The 21,845-nt window shown below is 36.2% G+C and overlaps 1 protein-coding gene across 2 annotated transcripts in view; it reads right to left on the minus strand.

Annotated features, from left to right (window-relative positions):
- Positions 1 to 1,295: 1,295 nt before the first annotated feature.
- Positions 1,296 to 21,845, minus strand: part of LOC140150790 (uncharacterized) — a 29,842-nt gene continuing 9,292 nt past the window's right edge. The window contains exons 2-10 of one of the 2 annotated variants that reach the window (XM_072172914.1): positions 20,824 to 21,548; positions 12,416 to 12,580; positions 10,567 to 10,727; positions 9,798 to 9,959; positions 9,271 to 9,385; positions 7,883 to 8,112; positions 4,223 to 4,341; positions 3,333 to 3,505; positions 1,296 to 1,717 (exon numbers count right to left, since the gene is read on the minus strand). In XM_072172914.1, coding sequence (XP_072029015.1) covers positions 1,539 to 1,717; positions 3,333 to 3,505; positions 4,223 to 4,341; positions 7,883 to 8,112; positions 9,271 to 9,385; positions 9,798 to 9,959; positions 10,567 to 10,727; positions 12,416 to 12,580; positions 20,824 to 21,548 — 2,029 coding nt within the window. In that variant the 3' untranslated portion in view covers positions 1,296 to 1,538. Of the gene's footprint in view, positions 1,718 to 3,332; positions 3,506 to 4,222; positions 4,342 to 7,878; positions 8,113 to 9,270; positions 9,386 to 9,797; positions 9,960 to 10,566; positions 10,728 to 12,415; positions 12,581 to 20,823; positions 21,549 to 21,845 lie in introns of those variants that run through there. The other variant, XR_011858846.1, reaches the window with a different exon arrangement.

The raw sequence follows: 21,845 nt of genomic DNA on the forward strand, positions 1-21,845 counted from the left end.
TGGGTTTGTATAGCTTAGATAATAAATTGTAAATAGACCAACAAATGTTTTGTGGACAATGATATTATTTTTGTCAGTCTCATCTTCCAATAATATTGAACATGAAAGGTTTTGAGGTTCTGAGCTGGGGGAAGGTCATTTTGAACGGGGATGTGATCATGTGCCACGCAGACTTTCGGATGCTGTTAATGTTGACTTTCTCTTATACACTGCAAAAAAGTGTTTAGAAATCGAGGACAGATTGGTGTTCAGAAAGTTCAATCTTAGCATTTAACAGGCTTAAATGTATAGATCGTAAACATCTAAACACATAATCATTATGAAATGCGTTTAGGATCTAAACATTAAAGTGTTCTTAAAAATGCTAGACACTTCACTTGCTAAATACCAATCTGTCCTCGATTTCTAAACACTATTTTTGAAGTACATATCTACTTTTGCCGGTTTTCAGAACCCATCATGCAGTATACCAATTTTTCACAAAAAGCACCATAAATAGTCGGGTAGAACTAGTTTGTGAGTGTAAAGTTCGGTATGACCATGATGACTAACATGGTTTGCTTTAATATTGACATCTGAGTTGTATTGAATAAGAATATAGGCACCCTTGAACGTTACGAGAAATTCAAGGTCAAAGTTTACACAGGCATGACAGGGGTCAAACTGTGCCGATTTAGTTCCAAAATATTCCTCAGGTCACAAAGATGTAGAAAATAATTATATAGTTTGACTTACCTGCGACTAGTCAGTCTGGAGTTATTGGCGAAATGGCTGACATTTTTATCCATAAAAGGGTCAAACAAAGTTATCCGATTTTGATGAAAATGGTCTCAAAGTGTTTATCTTGTAATGTTAATTCAAAAAAAGAAATAATTTGCACTACTTTCGATGTTTCTTTACCATTGTAAGTCAACAAAATAAGTTATGGGCCCGTTGAATCCAAATTATGTTTACATTTTCCCATGTTACCTAGGTAACGAAATGTAGCGTCGTCCACAGTAAAAACAATTTTTTTTCTGAATTATTATAACACGACAAACATTTTATTTTGAAACTAATTGCGGATAACAATCTGATAAAGTTCTTTGCTTGACCCATGTTGTGCCTAAATTTCAATCTTTGACCTTTTCGCTAACTCCAGCAAGATTGGTCATTATTCTGAATCATTGTGACCATAGGAATTATTCTGTTATATTTTTAACCAAATCGGAGCAATTTTGTTAGGCATCAAACAAGAAAATGTTTTAAATAGTCACACGCAACTTCTACTTGACTACATAGAGTAGGCCTATGTGTACACTTACAAATTGACGAATATAATTCGTTCGTATGGGTGATCATAATAAGACGATTATCGGGATGATACAATCAACTCTTTCAAAGTTAAGGAATTGACGCGACATGACTCAAATCTAATTTTCAATATTAATATGGCGCAACAAATTATTTACAACTTTTGGCATAATACTGATATGGATTATCCAACGTGTTTGAGTTGTTATCAAGATGATAAGTTGGTAAACAATCCGCTGTCATGGTTACTTGATCGCTGTGTAAAATTGTGAAATGCACGCAGTGTCGGTAATAATGTCGGTGTGTGTGTTGTCGGGAGTAGCCATCGCTGGTGTTGCGCAGTTGAGATTGAGTTGATGTTGGTCACGTGATGATGGTGTGTCGAAAATGCATCCGCATTTATTGCATGAGTAAGTGGTCTGACCTTTAAAACAGAATAACAAAGAAATAAAACTAGATAAGTTTTTAGGTGTTTTTTTTCTTTTGAAAAAATTTGATGTAGCCATTGTAATATTCCATACTGCAAGTTAAGTTGAGGGAAACAATGATAGGGGTGCGTTGTTGCCTGTATAAACGTTAGCAGGTTTTTTTCATATATACATCGAGCTGGGATGAACTTTCATACCCAAAGGCAGTCCAAGCTATAAGATGTTCTGAGGACATCTCGCTTTTTCCTTTGTAGGGGCCTATCCAATTCTTTGCGCAACTGTTGGTCAAGTTGTCATCTCATCTGCATGGACTGGATGGAGGCTTTGGAATGCAATCTTTTTTCCCCTTGTTCTCATGCATAAAAACTCTGCATGCATTGTCTTTAGGATCATTTAACTCTTGAACAGACCGTACGTTATTTTCATGTCAGTTTTGAGGCCCAAAAAAAGTTTGTCTCAAAGCTCACGAGTGGTTTGAAAACAAATGCAAAATACGATTTTTTTGTTGTTATTCTCGACTTGGTAGGTCTATATTTATGGTATTTTGAGAAGAAAAAAATCAGATTTCGCCGAATTTTTCCAGACTAAAAATTGATTTATTAATTTTTCTTTTTAAAAAAAATCCCTTCTTTTTTGTAGTTTTTCTCCACGCCCCAAATATTGGTTTCATTTTGGCGACATATGCTGGAATTAAATAACGATTTTCTCTGTATTGCCTCATCTGTTTGGGTCCAACTTAAAAGGGGACATATCTGACAGTGAAATTAACATATTGTGTAAAAGAAATACAATTCTATTTCTTATGGAAATATTACGTTATGGCTTTAACTAATTCGCATCTCATGACTCTACTCTCCATTATTTTTTGGATTAAAAAACATTATCCTATTCTGCCTAATGAAACATAGCTATCACTAGCTGGAGATATTATTATGTTTGTGGCCCATAATTCATAAATTTGGCCAAATAGTGAAGTTTAACTTTTATTATTGCCAGTAAGTGTAATAATTAGGATTGAGCTGTGTTTCTTTTGGCAGAAGGTGATAATATTTTATTAATCTCAAAAATTGAGTGATGTATCTTTCTGTAATGGAGAGTAGAATCATGAGATGCGAATTAGTTAAAGCCATAACGTAATATTTCCATAAGAAATAGAATTGCATTTCTTTTACACAATATATTAGTTTTCACTGTCAGATATGTCCCTTTTAAGGGGGTACTACACCCCTGCCCAAATTTATGCCTATTTTTGCATTTTTCTCAAAAATTATAGCGCATTGTTGACAAGTAAGATATGTATATTATAGGGGCAAGGACTACAACTACTGCACTGGTAATTTTATTTCAACACAGACAACAGTTGTGGAGTTACAGTCGAAAATGAGGAAAACCAATATTTGATCAATAAATCAATAACTACTTGGCTTGAGTTGATGAATTTTCAGTACAGTAGTTGTAATCCTTGCCCTATAATATACATATCTTACTTGTCACCAATGCGCTATAATTTTTGAGAAAATGCAAAAATAGGCACAAAATTGGCCAGGGGTGTAGTACCCCTTAATACGTGTATTTTTCACGAATCTGGAGTAGAAGTAATGTCCAACTTACCAGTGTGAATATTCATATGGAATTTCAGTTCGTATGTTTGTGAAAATGCTTTGCCACACAAATCACAAATATGCGGCCGTTCTTTGGTATGGGTTCTTCGCACATGACTGTCATGTGCCGCGTGAGACGCGAATGCCTTGCCGCAGAATTTACACTTAAATGGACGCTCACCACTGCAAATAGATAAATATGTAAATAAATAAATGTTAAAATAATGTAGAAATAAAGATGAATATTGACCAATAAAGTAAGCATTATGCCAAAGACAGAAGAAACACCATGCACTTAGCATGGAAGATGAAGTTGTACCTCAAAAACCTCAAAGTAGCCTCTCTACTATTAGCATTATCTCGTTTGCATTTGGATTTTAAAAAATCAAGGTTATAGGTTGTCTGATAACCTAAATGAGAAATGTGTCTTTAAATTTTAATTTGTAATTATTTTAAGAGTCAGGATGTATGGTGTGAGTGCCTTAAATTTATTGGCAATTGGTTCTTTTAAGAAAATTATAGATTGATAGTTTTAAGAAAATTATAGATTCATTTTCACAGGATATCAATTATCAAGAGAATTCATATTGCTTGTAAACAAAAATGAAATGTAATAAAAATAATGAAATGTGGTAAAATTTCTCTCGAAAACGAAATGTGCGCAGCCTATAGAAAACAAACTTTTTAGCTTTATCGTGAGTTTTACAGTTTTGGTATGAAAAAAGCCAAATAATTTATTTGTGTCTGTTATTTTAAACAAATTTTACATTCACTGTCTCTAAAAATATTTTGAACAAAACTATTGACCAAAAAATAACCTAAATAGTCGCTTTATAACGCTAAAAAGTCACATTACCCATTCACAGAAAGAAATGTTCATGTAGCCTATTTGAAACTTACCTATGTTGACGGATGTGAGTTCTCAGAATACTTGACGCAGTGAATGCCTTGCTGCAATAAACACACTTGTATGGACGCTCACCACTATGAACGCGAAGATGCTTATTCAAACTTGATGACTGGGGAAGAAAAGTGTAAATATAATGGTTAATCAGATGCATGACTGGGGAGCAAAATATGATGGTTAATTAAAAACTAAACTGATTATTACACTCATTCTATATCTATACTCAGGGACCATGAAGGCTGGAAACGGATTCCATCCATTTGTATAATGCATTGAGATGCACGCTTAATACTTTGATCGATAGACCCTGGTACGAATCCCAGCACAGTTACAACACGATACGTGACTTGTCTTGCACGATGGGAAAGGATCCTACATAGTTGCCTACAATAAAACACTCTATTTTGGCCGTTTAACATGGCGTTCGATGGGGTCTCATAATCATTGATAATGTGTGACATTATGTCAAAATTGCTCTGTTGACCTGATAAACAGCGAATTTGGCTGATTTCAGTTAAACCGTGTAAGTTGGGACATATTGTGTAAACTAGAAGCCAAACTTTCAATTCTCTTGTCATTCCAAAATAGAACATAAATCCTGATGGGAGAACTTTTCACTACAGATCATGTTATGCTTGGAATGAACTCCCTCAAGACATCCGTGGAAACTTTGATTCAATGACCGTTCATACTTTTAAAAACTGTATTTCAAAATTATGATTTGACTAAATTATTTGATTGATCAAATTCCACAAATTTATATAATTTTTGTCTTTTACTTCCTATTTGATTGCCAAACTTGTACAATGTTATAATTCTATTACTGTATAATGTAATTATTACTTGACCTGATGTATAATGTAAATACTGTATTTATGTAACTTTTGCTTCCATGCATTGCTTTTAATTTTTATCAACTTCTATTATCATATTGTGTTTTGTAAATTGTCACTCAGGGCCCCCTTGGAGATCAGTACCAGTTACTGAAAGGGCTACCCTGGTTAAAGAAAGAATTAATAAATAAATAAATTACAAATATCAGGTTTGACCAAATTTCATATTTCAACCATACATAATAAGAAGATCGTATGGCTTTATTGAATATCAAGGACATACTTCTAGCTGTGCAACATTACGCAGCTGTCTACTGAAGATAGCCCAGCAAACACAAAAAAACATTTATTCAATAACATTAAAATGTAGGTTTATATAAAGGTCATGAATACGTTTTAAAACGTTATTGTTAAATATTTTGGGCAAACATTTTTGCAAAATATTTTGTCGACACCTAAATAACATTCTGTTACAATGTTTTTTTGCATCACGTTTTCAAAAATGTTCATTGAATGTTATTAAAACGTTTTTATACTCTTTATATAACCCGATATTTAAACGTTTTCAGGTAAACGTTGTATGTTGCTGTATACGAGGGGGTATCAAAAAGTTTTAGAAATCGCACAGAAGTAAAAGAGCTATATCAATGAAATTTTGTCAGTGCAATCACTGGTCCTTATGTACACTATGGTGCAAAAATGGTCTCATAAGTATGTTTACTTTTCTTTACAGGAGCTAGATGTCACTACCTGCCTATGTTACCACATAACCAGCAAAATGGAGAAAATTGAGGCATGTAGTATGATTAAGTTCCATTTTAAGGGTTACAGTGCCCAGAAAATCTGTGATGAAATAAAAATTCCTTTTCCAAAGAGCGACAGTGACATATCACAATCACCACCGAAGATAACTTTCATTTCATCATCAATTTTCTAGGCACTGCAACCCTTCAAAAGCAGGATCTTAATAATGCTGCTTGCCTCAATTTTCTCAATCTTGCAGTTTATGCGCAGTAACTGGGGCAGCGGGTTATTGGCATCTAGTGCCACCTGTAAAAAAAGTAAACATACCTATGAGACCATTTTTGGATCATAATGTACATAAGGACCAGTAATTGCACTGACAAAATTTCATTGATATAGCTCTTTCACTTCTGGGCGATTTCTAAAACTTTTTGATACCCCCTCGTACGTTGTGTTGCAAAAATATAATTATTGTATGGTACTATACGATATTGCAAACATGGCGAGACACTAATTAGCTATCTACTGAAGATAGCACAAATGACACTAATACCTCTATCAACTGAGGATAGTGTGAACATCGGGTGACCAAACAGTTATCTACTATACTGAATATAGAAGACATTTGACACAATACATATATATATTGAAAAAATTCACACAAATATATCCATTGTATTGTGTGGAATATGAATATAGCACAAACGTATTGTAAACAGCTTTTTGTGAAGTAAAGTCTACACTGCAAAAACAGTGTTTAGAAAGTGAAGGCAAGAACGTGTTTAGAAACGTTATTTTTTGAATATGGATGTCAGATGTTTAGAAATTATACACCACCACTGATCAATGTTCAGACATTTGACAGGATGTTTAGCTTCTAAACGTGTTTACAAAGTGAAGGCAACATTGTGTGTAGAAAAGTGTTTAATTTCTAAACGCTGTTTTTGCAGTGTCGTATTCATTTCAATTGTATTTGAAGTTAATGATTAAAAACGTAATATTGTGCACTGACAAACCTACAAATAGACATTAAATAGGAATGATTATATAATAACTAAAACGCCGGCTCATTACAGAATTTTAAATCATATAAATATTGCACAAGAAAATGTGTTGATAACACCAAGGACATGAAGGAGAGCCCAGTTTAATGTTAAAAATACTTGTTTCCGTCGGGATCCTCGAAACAGGAATTTGAATAAAGAACTAGAACCAAAACAAGAAAGTACAACAAGAACAAACCAGAAAAGAAGATTCATGCCAAAAAGAAGAGCACATACCGTAAAATGGAGTAACTTCGGTCAGCGGGGTAACTTTGGTCGGTCAAATATATTTTTTTAAATGGTCATATTTTCGTACAGCAATATTGTTTTTAGTCATATTTGGTGTCAATTTGTTAAGAAATATATTTGGAAGAAATAATAGTCGCTCATGTGTAATTTCCTTGAAATTTACGAAAAAAGCGGATTTTTGACCAAAAATCAGCATTTTTTTACATTTTTTTCAGAAAAAATAAAAATCGATATTTGTGAGCAAGGATGTGTGTTTGATTAATTTTGCAAGGTGTCAAATGTCACAAAAAACAACAACTTGCCCATATTCAGCGAAGATCAATTTTTTTAATTTTTTTTACTTCATGGAATGTAATAGGCCTACTGTGACCAAAGTTACCCCAAAGGCGGGGTAACTTTGGTCAGGTAATTTTTAACCCCTAGGGCACCCTTACAAAATTATTAAAAAATCTTTTTCAACTTCAAGGTGTAGAAGGGAACCCTAATGTCAAAAAAAGAGTTAATTAGAAATATAATTGGTTTTGTTTGGAAGCAGTGGTTTAAAAACTCTGAAAAGTGCCCAAAGTTACCCCATTTTACGGTATAGATCCGTGCATGCCACAATAGAACAAACCCCTGTGTGTAGGTGCATATAGCACAAACATTCTTGACGTAAGTAGTTCCAAAGCTTTTACCGAGGACACCTCACACTGATATGGCATAGACTCTGGCATAGACTAAAAGCTACTAAACAACATTTCAATTGTGGTCTGACCAGAATAGTCTGACTGACCTACCTACCTACCTGTGAGAAACTCTTTCCGCAGACAGTGCATTTATGAGGCCGATGTTTCTGATGCACATGTAGGATGTGTATTCGTAACCTATCTCGCTTTTCAAAGGATCTGGTACACAAGTGACAGGGGAATTTTCTGTCACCTTTGTCCACACATCGTGTGTATTTAAGATGCTTGTCACGGTAGTCCTTATAGGCGAAAACTTTGCCACATCTATCACATTGGTACCCCTCCTTGTCTGCATTAATATATAGGTTAAATAACTATTGTTAAACAACACGGAATTGTATGTGCTAATAAAAATACTTTTTGAAGTGAGTGACTGAGAAGGCAACCATATCCAAATTATACTAACGGCTACACTGTTAGAACACATGTTATAATTTTAACCAACACGGATGACCAGGTGCCAAACACACAATTTTAACCAATTCAACAAGTTTTAACTTTCTTTAAAAGTTTAAACTTGATGGTTAAAATTAAGCGTAGGGTTTGGAAGAGTAAACAGTTGGTGGATTTAATATTTAGATTATGGTTGAACTCAGGACCAATTTGGGGTATTCCCAGCCTTGCGTATAAGATCATTGCACATCGTAACACAGTAAAAATGTATAGTTATCTGCACCAACATATCTCGCAATTCTACCATAATCTTCCAAACATTGGACGGACTATACTTATTCCTTAAGTGAAGTGTCATATCTGCATAATTATGTATTACACAAAAATTGGCGGCATAGATACACGTAGATCGCTGAGCTCGAGCTAATACGTTGCCCTTTCATCATGAAAATCACACGCTGAATAACCGCACACAAAATGAAGGGACCTAACAAAAACAACACCAAATACTATACAAACTGAATTTACTTGTAAGTTGTATGGATAAATAAATTTAAATGAATTACAAATAATTTTAACACCTTCAACTTTACTCTGTATCATTGTAATAGCGTAAGGCAACTCAAATCTAGTACGGGGATCTAGTTATTCGTCCATGCTTCCAGTTGACACAGAAATTCTATACTGTGGAATTTATCGGGCAACACATGACGAAACCTATCAGATTTAGAGGATTTGCTTGCGTTCCTTTAATTTGGCAATAATTACAAAAAATAAAGGGTATATTAAACACAGGGAAATTTAATGTGTTTATACAAAAGAGTAGATCCCTTGGCTAATTTGGTAATATTTGGTGCTGTTTTTCATTTCATGGTGGGCACTATGATGAACCGGCAACAAGCAACCTTGAGCAGACGACTTCATCGGTTCGGCGAGCAGGGCGCTCTTTCCTTATTTTGAGTCCCTCGTTGGTCCATGTCGACAAGTTTCGACTTTCCTCCTTTCCTTTTATTCGATGGTTCTACTTTCTTCAAACTTAAAGTAAATCACTTACTTTGTTCATTAGCCTGGTTCTCGGCAGTTTCTGTCCTATTCATGTCCTTCAATGCAATAGGTATACCCATTATCTGCCAATAGCCATCACCATACCATACCAAAAGTTCAGTTCCCTGCGATAAGTCAAAGTAACACGGCACAGATGTTTTTATTTTCTAATCGACGTTTGTTCTTGTTATATACGAGTTGAGTTGTCTCTTGGTCAGGTCCCCTCTCCCATCCCATGATCACATAAACCATTATTTGTTATCGATTATGACGGTGTTTCAATATCATTATTTGTTTTCTTTTATCAAATCATCTTTAGGCCTATAGATGAGTTGAGCTCAATTTTTATCAACAAAGGCAAGGGACTAGTATGCTTGAGCCGTTGAGCGAACTGCACTGCAACCATGTTCAATAGCCTTATTGTGATGTGGCGGGACTTTCAAAAACACGTGTCCTGAACAAAATATGATTCGCTTGCATACTGGCAGGCAATGACGTCATAAGTTAACTCATCTATAAGTGCCCACCCATTCTTACCCTTGGTATATCTTTGCATGCCTCGTAGTAGATACTCTCTCCCGTTTGTGTGGCTATCAAATTCTGTTCACGAGCATGACGAGCACAGTTGACATAACTCAGCCAGTTGCCGGACACATTGCGGCCATCTATAAAATGACTCAACTTCCCGTCCATGAATATCTGTAAAAATGAATTTTATGTTTCATTAGCAAGTGTATTAAAGTAACTTAGATATGATTTTCTATGATGAATAATATATAGTTTATGGGACCGAATTCCTGGCTGTGATTGATTGACCGTTCGATCACGAAGCGTGCATTTTTATTTTCAATTTCAGATCATTTTAACCAGCCCAATATGAACATGATGAAGATGAACTTTGGTGGGCCTATAGGAAGATGCACGGGGCAATTATTGCTTTAATTATTCTTCTATGAGGATTTTAAGAGCTTTTAAGGGGGATAAAAAATCTCCCCCACCTCCCCGCTTTCGCCGCCTATAAGTAGGCGGTATAAGTCAGTGAAATAATATAGTTGCTTTCGAATTATTTTTTTTACCTTGGGGTGCACTTCACTTTTTCACCCCATTTTGAAAGATGTGGTGGCGCAATTTCATTTGGCGCAGAGCAATTTGAAGTGCAGTCTCAGACAAGCAGCACATTAAGTCAGAACAATATGGTATTGCAATTGCACCACACTTTCAAAGTTGTGTGGCAACAGGCGAATTTTGGGGTACAAATTGCACTGCGATAGGCTTATTTGGAACGCTGCCTATAATATATACATACCTCCCACATATAATTGGCATCATCATTAGCTTTTACCTCGCTGGGGTGGACAATCTTGCCAGTGAATGGTCCAAATCGAGTGCCTTTAGGAATAATCGTTTGCTGACAAAAGGCACTATGATGAATGCTGCCTCCTACTATGGACTTGATGATCGTAATACCTGTTAATAAAACACATCCAAAGTTATTCGAATTTAACTAATATATTTAGCGTTATAATAGGCCTAGTACATTTCGTCTACGGTGCACGGTTCTGGCACTAAGTAGGCCTATAGCACGGCTTGAGGCAATGGAGCCAAATTCTTCCGATCTTAAGATCGAACGAATTTGGCTCCATTGCCTAAAGCCGTCCGCGATCGACGAGAATCGACGGCTTGGTGAAATATCAATTAATTGTGAAAATCTAACTACATTTATCTTTCTGATTAATTAGTCGATCCATCGAACAAATTTGGCTTCAATACCTCAACGTTACATCCCCTCCGAAGGACTGAATACTCTCAGTGTCCATGTACCGTATTCAATTCTTTATAAGATATCTTTAAAAAAAAGAAGATTGTTTAGCGCTTTTTGAACGAGCCTAAAATCTGAAGAAAAAAATAGGGTCGCGATTTTTTTTTTCATATTTGAATTATTATTTGGTATACAATTTGCAAAATGCTTTGCCTGTTTATAATTCGTACCGCAAAACTCTACTTTATTAATTAAGGCCAGTAGTAGTAACCGGGGGCGGGGCAGAGTAACCTTAACAAAAAAAGAAACTGAGAGTGCTACCATCTGACAAACAAAGAATTAATGGAGAGAATCGGAAATGCAAAGGAAAAGCAAAGGCAAAGGAATAGCAAAGGGGGGGAGCCCAATTCCCACCAAGATTTACCTCGATCATATGGGCCAAAATAATAAAATACCACATTTTTGTGCGCTACGCGCAATTGTCGATGTCCCAATGCAATCTTTTAAAAAAAAACCGGTATAGCCCGGGTATATAGTATGTAGCACCGCGCCGATAGGTCCCTGGCCTAATGCATTGATGCAACAACCAGGATATTTGTTCGTCCTTTCCCCCTCCCCACCAGTCTCCTCCCCACCTAAACCGCGGAAGAAATGGCTATTTTTCTCCCGGCCCTACCCGACCGCGAAAGCTAGGTAGGCCTACTCCCCTGTTTAGGCCTAATAAATCCATTAGGAAACGAATTTGGAGAAAACCTTCTGTTAAGGGTAGACGAGGTATTGTTGGTCGAAGCAACCTAAAAATCGAGTTTCATTATCTAGATCAATATATTACTGAAAATTAACACCTTGATGTTTTGCAAAAGTTCATTCTACAAATCGTGTACTTTGCAAACTTGCTTAATTTATTGTTGTTAATGAGTTATGTGCGTTTTACAAAAGTGTTGTTGTTTCAGCCCTCTTTACAACCTAACTCAAGAACCGCAGCACATATAGGCTAAACGTAGGCCCTATATCTGTGATATTTTAATTCTTCTACACGCTCGCTATGAATTGAGCAATGCAGTTTTTGCCAAAGCTCACTACCATTCGTAAGATGCTGTGAACTACCAAATCACAACAGTTTAAAATAATTAATAACCTTAATAAAATACTATGCTGAGCCACCAGCCTGGGTGACTCACGCTCCAATAATTTCAGATGATTGAGCTCAGTAATGCATTAAAGAATGTCTTCCAATCCATGAAAACAAACAGATAATCAGCTTATCGGATTAAAAGCTTAGAGGGAAGGTCTTGCTGCTCAGCGAGTGTTTGTAATTATCAGAAGGTTTTCTCCAAATTCATTCTCCAATGCATACTATCATTGTTGACACTCTATCGCAATCGCAACCGCATACCTTCTGGGAGAACGACGCTGTTGACATCAGGCAAATCACGACCGCTCGATTTATTGCCACACTGCCCTCCGTCAACGTCTTCGCTTAGCTCACTTGGTTTCTTTTCAAGTAAACCGTCCACGCCATGTGAGGGCGGTAAACTACTGCCTGAAGTAGGAGGTACTCCTGAAAGAAAAAACACACATAATTTTTTATGGTGTTATTAAAACTTTACACACAAAAACATTATGACAAACAGTACCGTATAAAACTGTCAGTGCAATGAACTGTAATAATGTCACACTATCATTGTAAGAAACCTTGTACAATAATGGAGAGGGTGACACCCAAGGGGGTACTACACTCCTTGATAAATTTGTGACTATTGCATTCTTCTCAAAAAATAATAACACACTAGTAACAAAAGTTAGGTATATTATAGGGGGCAAAGAATCCAATAACTTCACTGAAATTTCAGTGATTCAAGACAGGTGGTTCATTAATGTTAAGAAATGAGGTACATTCTAGCGGTACCTCTTTTCTTAAATAACGTACCGCTTGTCTTGAGTGAAAGCTAGTGAAGTTGAGTCACTGGATTCCTTGCCCCTATAATATAGGGCCTACATAACTTTTGTTACCAGTGTTTTATTATTTTTTTATAAAAATGCAAAAATAGTCACAAATTTTGGTAATAAAAGTTAAAAGCCAATTTTGTGCCTATTTTTGCATTTTTCTCAAAAATTAGAGCGCATTGGTGACAAGTGAGATATGTATATTATAGGGGCAAGGACTACAACTACTGCACTGGAAATTTTATTTCAGCACAGACAGCAGTTGTGGCGTTACAGTCAAAAATGAGGGAAACCAATATTTGATCAATAAATCAATAACTACTTGCCTTGAGTTGCTGAATTTTCAGTGCAGTAGTTGTAGTCTTTGCCCCTATAATATACATATCTTACTTGTCACCAATGCGCTATAATTTTTGAGAAAAAATGCAAAAATAGGCACAAAATTGGCCAGGGGTGTAGTACCCCCTTAAGCCTTAAATGTCCCCGGAAATAACGGGATAATCACGGAATAAGTCTGCTGTCTATAAAATGTAAAAGGGTGAATCAGGGTGAACGAAGGACAACCCGTTTTTGAGTGGAAAACACTCTCAAATGAGAGGAAATACATTTTCTCTAGGCAATATTCACTCTTTTGAGAGTATACAGACTACTTTTTTTCCCAATCCTTTTAGAGTGAAATTTTTCCAGTCAAAAAGGGGTTGTCCTCCATTTCACTCTTTCACTCTTTTTTCCACTCGGTGTGCATTTATGAGAGGTGGAAGCCCGGCCTGGAAGGGCTTGTTTAGGGCCTACTTTACTACAATTGCTGTTGATGGTATAAAAGAACATGAAGCCAATTTTCACCCATTAAGGTTACATAAGGGTGAAAATTCCACTCAACTTGTCTTTTGTTTTGTAATTTTTATTTATGAAGTTTATATTAAACATCTCAGAGAGATGTAGATTGAAAAAATTGTATCAACAAAGTATAGTATTTTGGCAGAAAATGAAAGTTTTGGCAGAAATGTGTCAATTTCTGCAAGTTTTGTGAAAATCAATTGATACTTCCCATGCAGTAAGGATTATCAGTAGTAATACAGGAGCACTGCACCTGGAATATTATGGGATTGTGAATTGATACTGTGAAATAGCAGAAAATGTGAGTACTTGAAACTAAAATGTGTGCATATGTCAAAACTCCATTTTGGACCATTTGGCCTGATATGCTGAGATAAAATAAATTATTTTTAATGTTTCCCGTAGCTGATTCATAAAATTTTGATATGCATGTGTTAGCTGATACTTCAAAGAAATAATGTAGGGAATAATTGTGTCAATATATTGGCACACTAAATTAATATTGTTGTTGCAAAAAAGACGACATTTACCCCATCATTTTCATTGACATTCTGTGAACATGTAAGCTTACTGTTTCAAATCAGGAGGACCTATCGAAAGAATAAATAGGTACATCATTTCATTGGTTTGTTTGTAACACATATCCGAAATCGCAATGAAATCGGACCCTCTCCCCATATTTTCCTGGCCTCTTTCCCAAAAAACCTCATGCTCATGAAATTGAACACAAACAGTACATTTGTGTATGAGCTATGACGTTAAAAGTATTACAATAATAATCATTAGAGTGTCAACTTTAAGATGAAGTATGATTTTTAGGCCTGCCATGTTTATTTTTTGAAAAACAAAATATTTTAGGTGGCTACGTGCAGCCAATTTGCCTACACAAAATTTCAAAATCCTGTATAACCTTAAACATATCATTAGTTAAGGTTGGCCTTACACCCTGCAATACAGAAACTCGGGCCTCATAACTGCTAAATTGTTGGTCTAATGTATAAAAAAGTATTCATATTGAGAATGGCAAAAACTTGATGAATTCATCTGTCAAAACTGCTATTTTAGCTCATTTTTTTGTTGAGAAAATACCAAAAACGGGTTTTTTGTGTGTACATGTGGGGTTTTTTTTGGCTCAAATTTTTTCGGACCACGTAACAAAAAATTCTTGAGTAAAACTAAAAAAAAAAAAAAAAAATTATAAACACTAAAACACGTAAACAATATCAAGATGTTTTTTTAAAACATGAGAGTGTTAAAAGTGTGCCTTTCAAAAACAAAATAAAAAACATAAACATCTTCATATTTTTACGCGTTTTAGTGTTTATAAATGAACACCCCTCACTTGCAACCTGATCCATTTACACTGCAAAAACAGCAGAGCAACACTTAATAAACACTTCATAAACACTTGTTTGTACAGTGAAGGTATAGGGGTGTTAATTTATAAACACCAAAACACGTTTAGAAATATGAAGATGTTTATGTTTTTTAACACAAGATAGTGTTTAAAACATGTATTTAAACACTATCTTGTGTTAAAAAAACATAAACATCTTCATATTTCTAAACGTGTTTTGGTGTTTATAAATTAACATCCCTGTACCTTCACTGTACAAACAAGTGTTTATGAAGTGTTAAAGTGTTTATTAAGTGTTGCTCTGCTGTTTTTGCAGTGTAGAGGTTGTGCAATGCCGGACACGCGAGACATTAATCATGCATTAACATGCGTCATGTGTTGAATGGGTTTTTTTTCTTCTTTTTCTTTTCAGATGCGTTAATACATAGAGACGTATTAATTTAATTGAGTACCATTTGTGACATGATCAAGGGGAATGAGTCGCATGTCGACTATGCCCGAAAATGAGTTTTACATAAGATTCTAAAGAGGACATTTAGAGCTTTCAGTAACTGAAAACCCCATGTTGATACAACTTTTCTTTGCGAAGTTGGGTCAATTTATCAATCACCTGAAAACAATATAAAACAAAAGAATTTTAACACTTTCTTTGCCAATATCTCAAAATCAATATTAGCGACATCCGACTCATTTCCCTTGATCGTGTCACATTTATCAGGGTTCATATAGATTGTCCATATTAAATGAAACTCGTAAGGGTCGGTTCAATATGAATTCATAAAGAATAGACCATAGTCACCATACCCAGTATAATTACTGAACATGTTGCAAACAAGTCAATTATGGGCTTAAAACACGTATATTTACAATTAATATACATCACTTTCACTCAAGTCGGCTAAATGATCAAAAGCCCCTATTTACAAAAGAATTCCCACCCGCAATTCTTTATGTTACAATAACATAAGATTGAACAAATGATTCTTTTGTTGATTTTGTTATATAGAGCAACAGTTAGAGATCTATTCTTATTCAATGCTGGTATTTTGGTAAATTTGTCGAGGATAGCCAGAGGGACTTTTATACTAAGAATTCAAATCACGCGAAAGAAATGTGTTAACTTGTTTTTGTTGATTCAAAAACAGAAAATCCTTGATAATTTGATGTTGAATGGTACGAAAAGTTAGAGTGCCTTTCATTCATGTACATTACATGCAATAATGAGTGTTGCCGATTCCTAGAGCTGAAATTTGTATGTAACGTACAGAATTCTGAAATATTATATGCATATTGCCTAATGATAATATTTCATATGTTTTAACTCGAGTCTGAAGTCTGAAGTTTTGCTGATATCTTCAAAAAGTTTAAGGTGGTACTACTCCCCTTGATACATTTGTGACTATTTTTGTATTTTTCTCAAAAAATAATAACACACTGGTAACAAAAGTTAAAAGGGGAAAGGAATCCATGCAGTTACTACACTGCAATTTCAGTGACTCAAGCCCGGGACTCAAGACAAGCGGTACGTTATTTATGACAAGAAAAGAGGTACCGCTACCGCGCTAGAATGTACCTCGTTTACTCGCCTTGGTTATCATGATGTTCATTTATATGCCTGAATCATGTACAACTTCGGTTTTAAATTTGACACTGATTTATGAAGTCCGTCGTAATGTTTCTTTATCATCTCCACATATAATATTCTTATTTATTAAGCAATCATGACAAATATATATCGGGAAGTTTCACATTGAACTAAATTGCAGAATCAACCAATCAAGCTATCTACTGATGATAGCACTATATCGCACTGATCGTGCCAGCGGACTCAGCTGCACATACATGCATGACATGACAGTGGCTCGCACACCGACACCGCCTGGCTAATAATTATTTGGTGGAGCAGGGACACTAAAATGAATACACGGGATCGATACACGTGAATTGCTATGCACGATTTTGATATCAGACGAAAATCAATCTTCGAATACTGGGTTAGAAATTGATGAATATCTCCCGCAAATGAATTTTTCTCAAGAAACCAGATGTGGTCTCATACACCTGAAAATACGTGTTGAACAGATATGATAGTCGCTAGAATGCGCTTTGAAAATTGGCCGTGCGCTTTGAACTCAAAATCTGACCATTTTATATTGCGTTGGTTATAGACTACAGCGTGTAGTACAGCTGCACTCACTGTAGGCAGTATAAAAGTCGATGACCATTGACGTCAATGGGGTAGTAACAAGCTTATTCACGCACAACCAAGATCAATTACCCGGTATTGTGAGTAGCCTTAGTTATGTCCCTCGACTAATTATTAGTTCTAAAGAGCTTTAATGGTTTGAACCAAATGGCTAATCGTGGCTGTGGATTCAACCTACCATGGCTATTCCTGCCATGAAGATATAGGGTCGATGACACTGTGGCTCGGGATCTAACATTTGTTCTCGCAAGCAAAGTTAATTGACGATTTTTTGGCCAATTTAGACAATTTCTCAAGATATAAGTTAAAGCACAAAAACACCCTAGCGTCATTGACAATGGGTGTCCCCCACCTCTCGTCAAAATGAAACATTTTATGTTCTTTTCATCTACTTTTTATCAATTTTGGGCGGGTGTAAGCCGGATTGGCGCTAATGGTCATTGTTATATCCCACCCACCATTTATAAAATGGTGATCGTAAAAACATGAAAAGCATATTTAAATGATGATAATCATGATAATTCTGAAGATAATACATCTTAGGCAACTATCACCTTCTCGCGGTCGTTAACATTTATAGGTTTAATAAGTGTTCAAATGAAAAGAGGACAAATCTTTTAAACTGATCAAATCAACACAAAGGAAGCAATCAAGAAAAAACAACAACCACATGTTTATCCCATGCCTTCAAGCTACAATGCGGCGATTTCTCTGTGAAGGTTTTTTTCTAAAGACATGAAAGAGCAGATCATCTTTTAGTACACCTTTCATGTTTATGAAGAGCAAAACAAACAGGCGCATGCAGCTTTTTGCTGGCGTAGTATTCTAACAATACCGTGTTTTCTTTCTCTCATGTAGGTAGGCCTACTTGTATAATGTGTCTTTAAGCTTATTTAAAGAGGGATGTTACCTAAATTGAATTTATTTGACGATTCTTTTCATTGCAAATCCTTATTGTTGTGAAATATTTTAAGTCTTCAAAGAAACGAATAAAGAAGTAGACTTGTTATTGTAACGTGTTTGGTATCAGTTATCAGGGCTATACTTTTTCAATTTGTAACATAAAAAGAACAATTATTAAGGTATTTCATCATTATCCTATATAATTGGAGCCAAACATATAGCTTTATATAATACGTGAAAGCTCATGTTATAGGACCAAAATGTTCATCAATTTCCCCCGGACCAATTCTTTCAAATAGCGCGAATGAAAAAAGTTGAAGCCGGGAGTCGGAGCCTTCTTCTGAAATTGTTCTTGCTCATGCATGACTGGGAGGCTTGATTTCTTTCTGCAACCACAAATGAGCCGCAGCAACAATTGGCCACAATACAACCTTTATAGGGTTTAGTGATAGGGTCCCAGGATAGGGTTAGAATTTAGGGGGTAGGGATAAGTTATAAGCTGTTATAGGATTCGGGTTCGCGTATTAATTGCGGCCCATTATGGTTGCAGAAAATAAATACTGTGACGCGACCGTGTATGAAGAATGCATGAGGACAAGGCTCGATTCCTACCTTTTATTTAGCGTCAAATATTCAATGCAATAGGTCCGGAAGATAAGAAAAGCTTCTCTGAACAGGTATATTACTTATTTGATTTATTCCCAGTCATTTTGACTTTCTAAAGAATGTTTTTTGACGTGAAATCGATCATACTACTAAGATGTATGGGTCTATTTCCATTCACCAGATATTCAACATGAAATATAAAGTTTAGGATTTTTCGTCAACAACATTTGTTAAAGGGTAAAAATTAACACCAGAATACTTGTTGGCTGCATGTATTAAACATTCGATATATAGGTATACCTACCAAGTTATGCCTAAAATCAAAGTATTCTAGCCATATTATACATTTATGCAGTTGCCATGGCATGACAGAATACAGTATTCTTATATGCTTGTTACCTCAATAATAAATTTTACCGCTTTTGGTTATGCAGAAAGACGGTATTTGGTATTAGGGAAACAATATGCGCAGTGTGGCCGAGTGGATAAGGCGCCCGACTCATAATACATATGTTGTGAGTTCGAGCCCCGCTCGTGCCAACGTGTTGTGTCCTTGGGCAAGGCACTTTATCCTCATTGCCTACTTGGGGGATGTGGTTGGGATGGATTGGATGTTTGTATAGTTGTTTGTTTCAATGTTGCAATATTGGCGCTGATTAAGCTGCTGCCTGCAAATTGCATTGTGTCTGTTTAGGTGTGTTTAATGTACAATTCTAGCAATTTGACCTGCGGGTCACGATTAGAGTTTGAAATAAAAACCTTTTTTTTTTTTAATATGCATCTGGTTTTCGAAAATGTTTGTAAGGCTGCGTTCACATAGAAGTATACTATTCGGGTATACGGTGCACGTTTTGCAGGTTCACGCGTATAGCTTAAATCGAGCAAGGCAATTTCATAGTACCGGGTCACATAAGGCTACGATCGCATAGAGGTATACTATTCGGGTATACGATGCACGTTTTGCAGGTGGACGCGTATAGCTTAAATCGAGCAAGGTAATTTCATAGTACCGGGTCACATAAGAGCTATTCGAAAAGGCCGTATACCTGCGTTTAGTATAGTGGGAATCGCGCGTGTTCGATTTTAGTGCAGCGTATACCGTCCAAATTTTGAAAACCTAAACCATATGTGGGGGAAATTCATTTTTTTAATAGATGCACTATCTAATTCTGCACATTATGACACCTCATTGAATGCAATGTGACCTCAAGAAGTAAAGTTACAAGCATTTGATAAGACGAAGAAAATGGGTAAACTGACATACTCGCTGTTCGCTATACGAAATACGCTCATTCGATCAGGCTGAGTTCACATAGTATACTCCTATATGAACTCAGCCTGATCGAATGAGCGTATTTCGTATAGCGAATACCGTATACCGTATACTTCTATGTGAACTCAGCCTAAAGGGTTAGGCCTACTCCATCACGAAGTGCGAGGATAAGTGCTATGTTTTCGTGACCGTTAATGCTCGTCGGCATCTTTTTACTTTGAGTTTTGTTTACTCATTTTAGCATGTTGGGAGAGTTGTTCCCGGGGAGACACGTAACACAATGACCACATCGGGTATGCTCCCCCGGAAAGACCCCTGAAGTTGAACCGCGCAGCTCCAAAAGACCCCTGAATTTGACCAATTAGCGCCCAGATTTTGATAATTTCAGGTAAAAAGGTACACATTTCTGGGTGTTTTTTTCTGACTATTTTCAACCAGAAAGCCAAGAAAGTTTCTTTGACAAGGGAAACTATCCAGATGGGGACATAACAGATTTCTCTTCAAATGAGGTGTGGACTTGACATTCACAGGGGGTACAGTAGAGGGCTCTAAATTCCAAAGAGTGAAATTCCAAGTTTCTATGCAAAAATATAAGTGAGTGAGAGGGCGAGTGAGTACACTGGATAATGCACATTAAGATATTACACAATAAGTGTCTTCAGAGTCCATACATACCTTTCAAGCGAAGTCCGGAAATGGCACAACTAAGGCCCTTGTTCTCTTTGTTGCGCACATAACCGTACAAAACGTTCTCTAAATCTTCCGTAGTGAAAGCGTAAATTGGAGGTCGTTCAGAAAATGGTAGTGTGGCCAATGTCGCTGTTGTCTTGGTCGTCGTCGAAGTTTCTGCACTGCACACACTATCTGCTCCAGGTGTAACGGGAACCGGGATGTAAACAGATCTAGGAGTGCTTGATCGGGAAGGAATGCTTCTAGGAGTCATTGCTCCGGAGGGCGGAGGAACAGACGGTAGTGAAAACGAATGCACCACTGGAAGTGGCGACAGGAGAGGCTGAATCCTGGGCGAATGTATGTTAGGAGTCATCGGTACATGAGTGCGTACTGGAGATGGTGTTAAAGGTGGAGAGCTGAAAGGAGTAGGCAATGAGGTTGCAAGATGTACGGGGAAGTTTGGAATATTGCACTGTCCAGGAGATGGAGGCACATGGTAACCATAACATGACGAGGAGATGCCATTTGTTGGTTGCATAGAGGTACAAGGGTAATATGATGGCGCCAATGATGCGGATGAGAACTGACTTGAAGACGGTGCAAGATTGGTAGCTGTTTGTGGTAGAGATGCTGGTGGTGAGATGGCAGTCGGTGAGAATGGTACAGTGTTGAAATGACCGGCTTTGTACATCAAAGAAGGAGAATCACTCCATGGTGATATTGGAAATCTGAATGGAAGAGAACGGAGAATGTTTACTATACTTGCCGAAGCTGAAATAGCTGTCTGCTTGTCGTTGTGAGAGATAACGAAATAAAATACAATAAAAACAAAAATAAACACGATAAAACAAAAAACAAACAAACAAATAAAAAAAAACACGAACTAAAAACTTTGAAACAATTACATTATAGTGTGTATAAAATTACAACGTTTTAATCCAACTCGTTCATTCATATTCCTGTAGCCTACATACCGGAAATAATGGAGTTTTTCAATCGAAATCACTTGAAGCTTTTACCAAAGA

Source organism: Amphiura filiformis, chromosome 4 (genome assembly GCF_039555335.1).
Source record: "Amphiura filiformis chromosome 4, Afil_fr2py, whole genome shotgun sequence".
NCBI lineage: Eukaryota > Metazoa > Echinodermata > Ophiuroidea > Amphilepidida > Amphiuridae > Amphiura > Amphiura filiformis.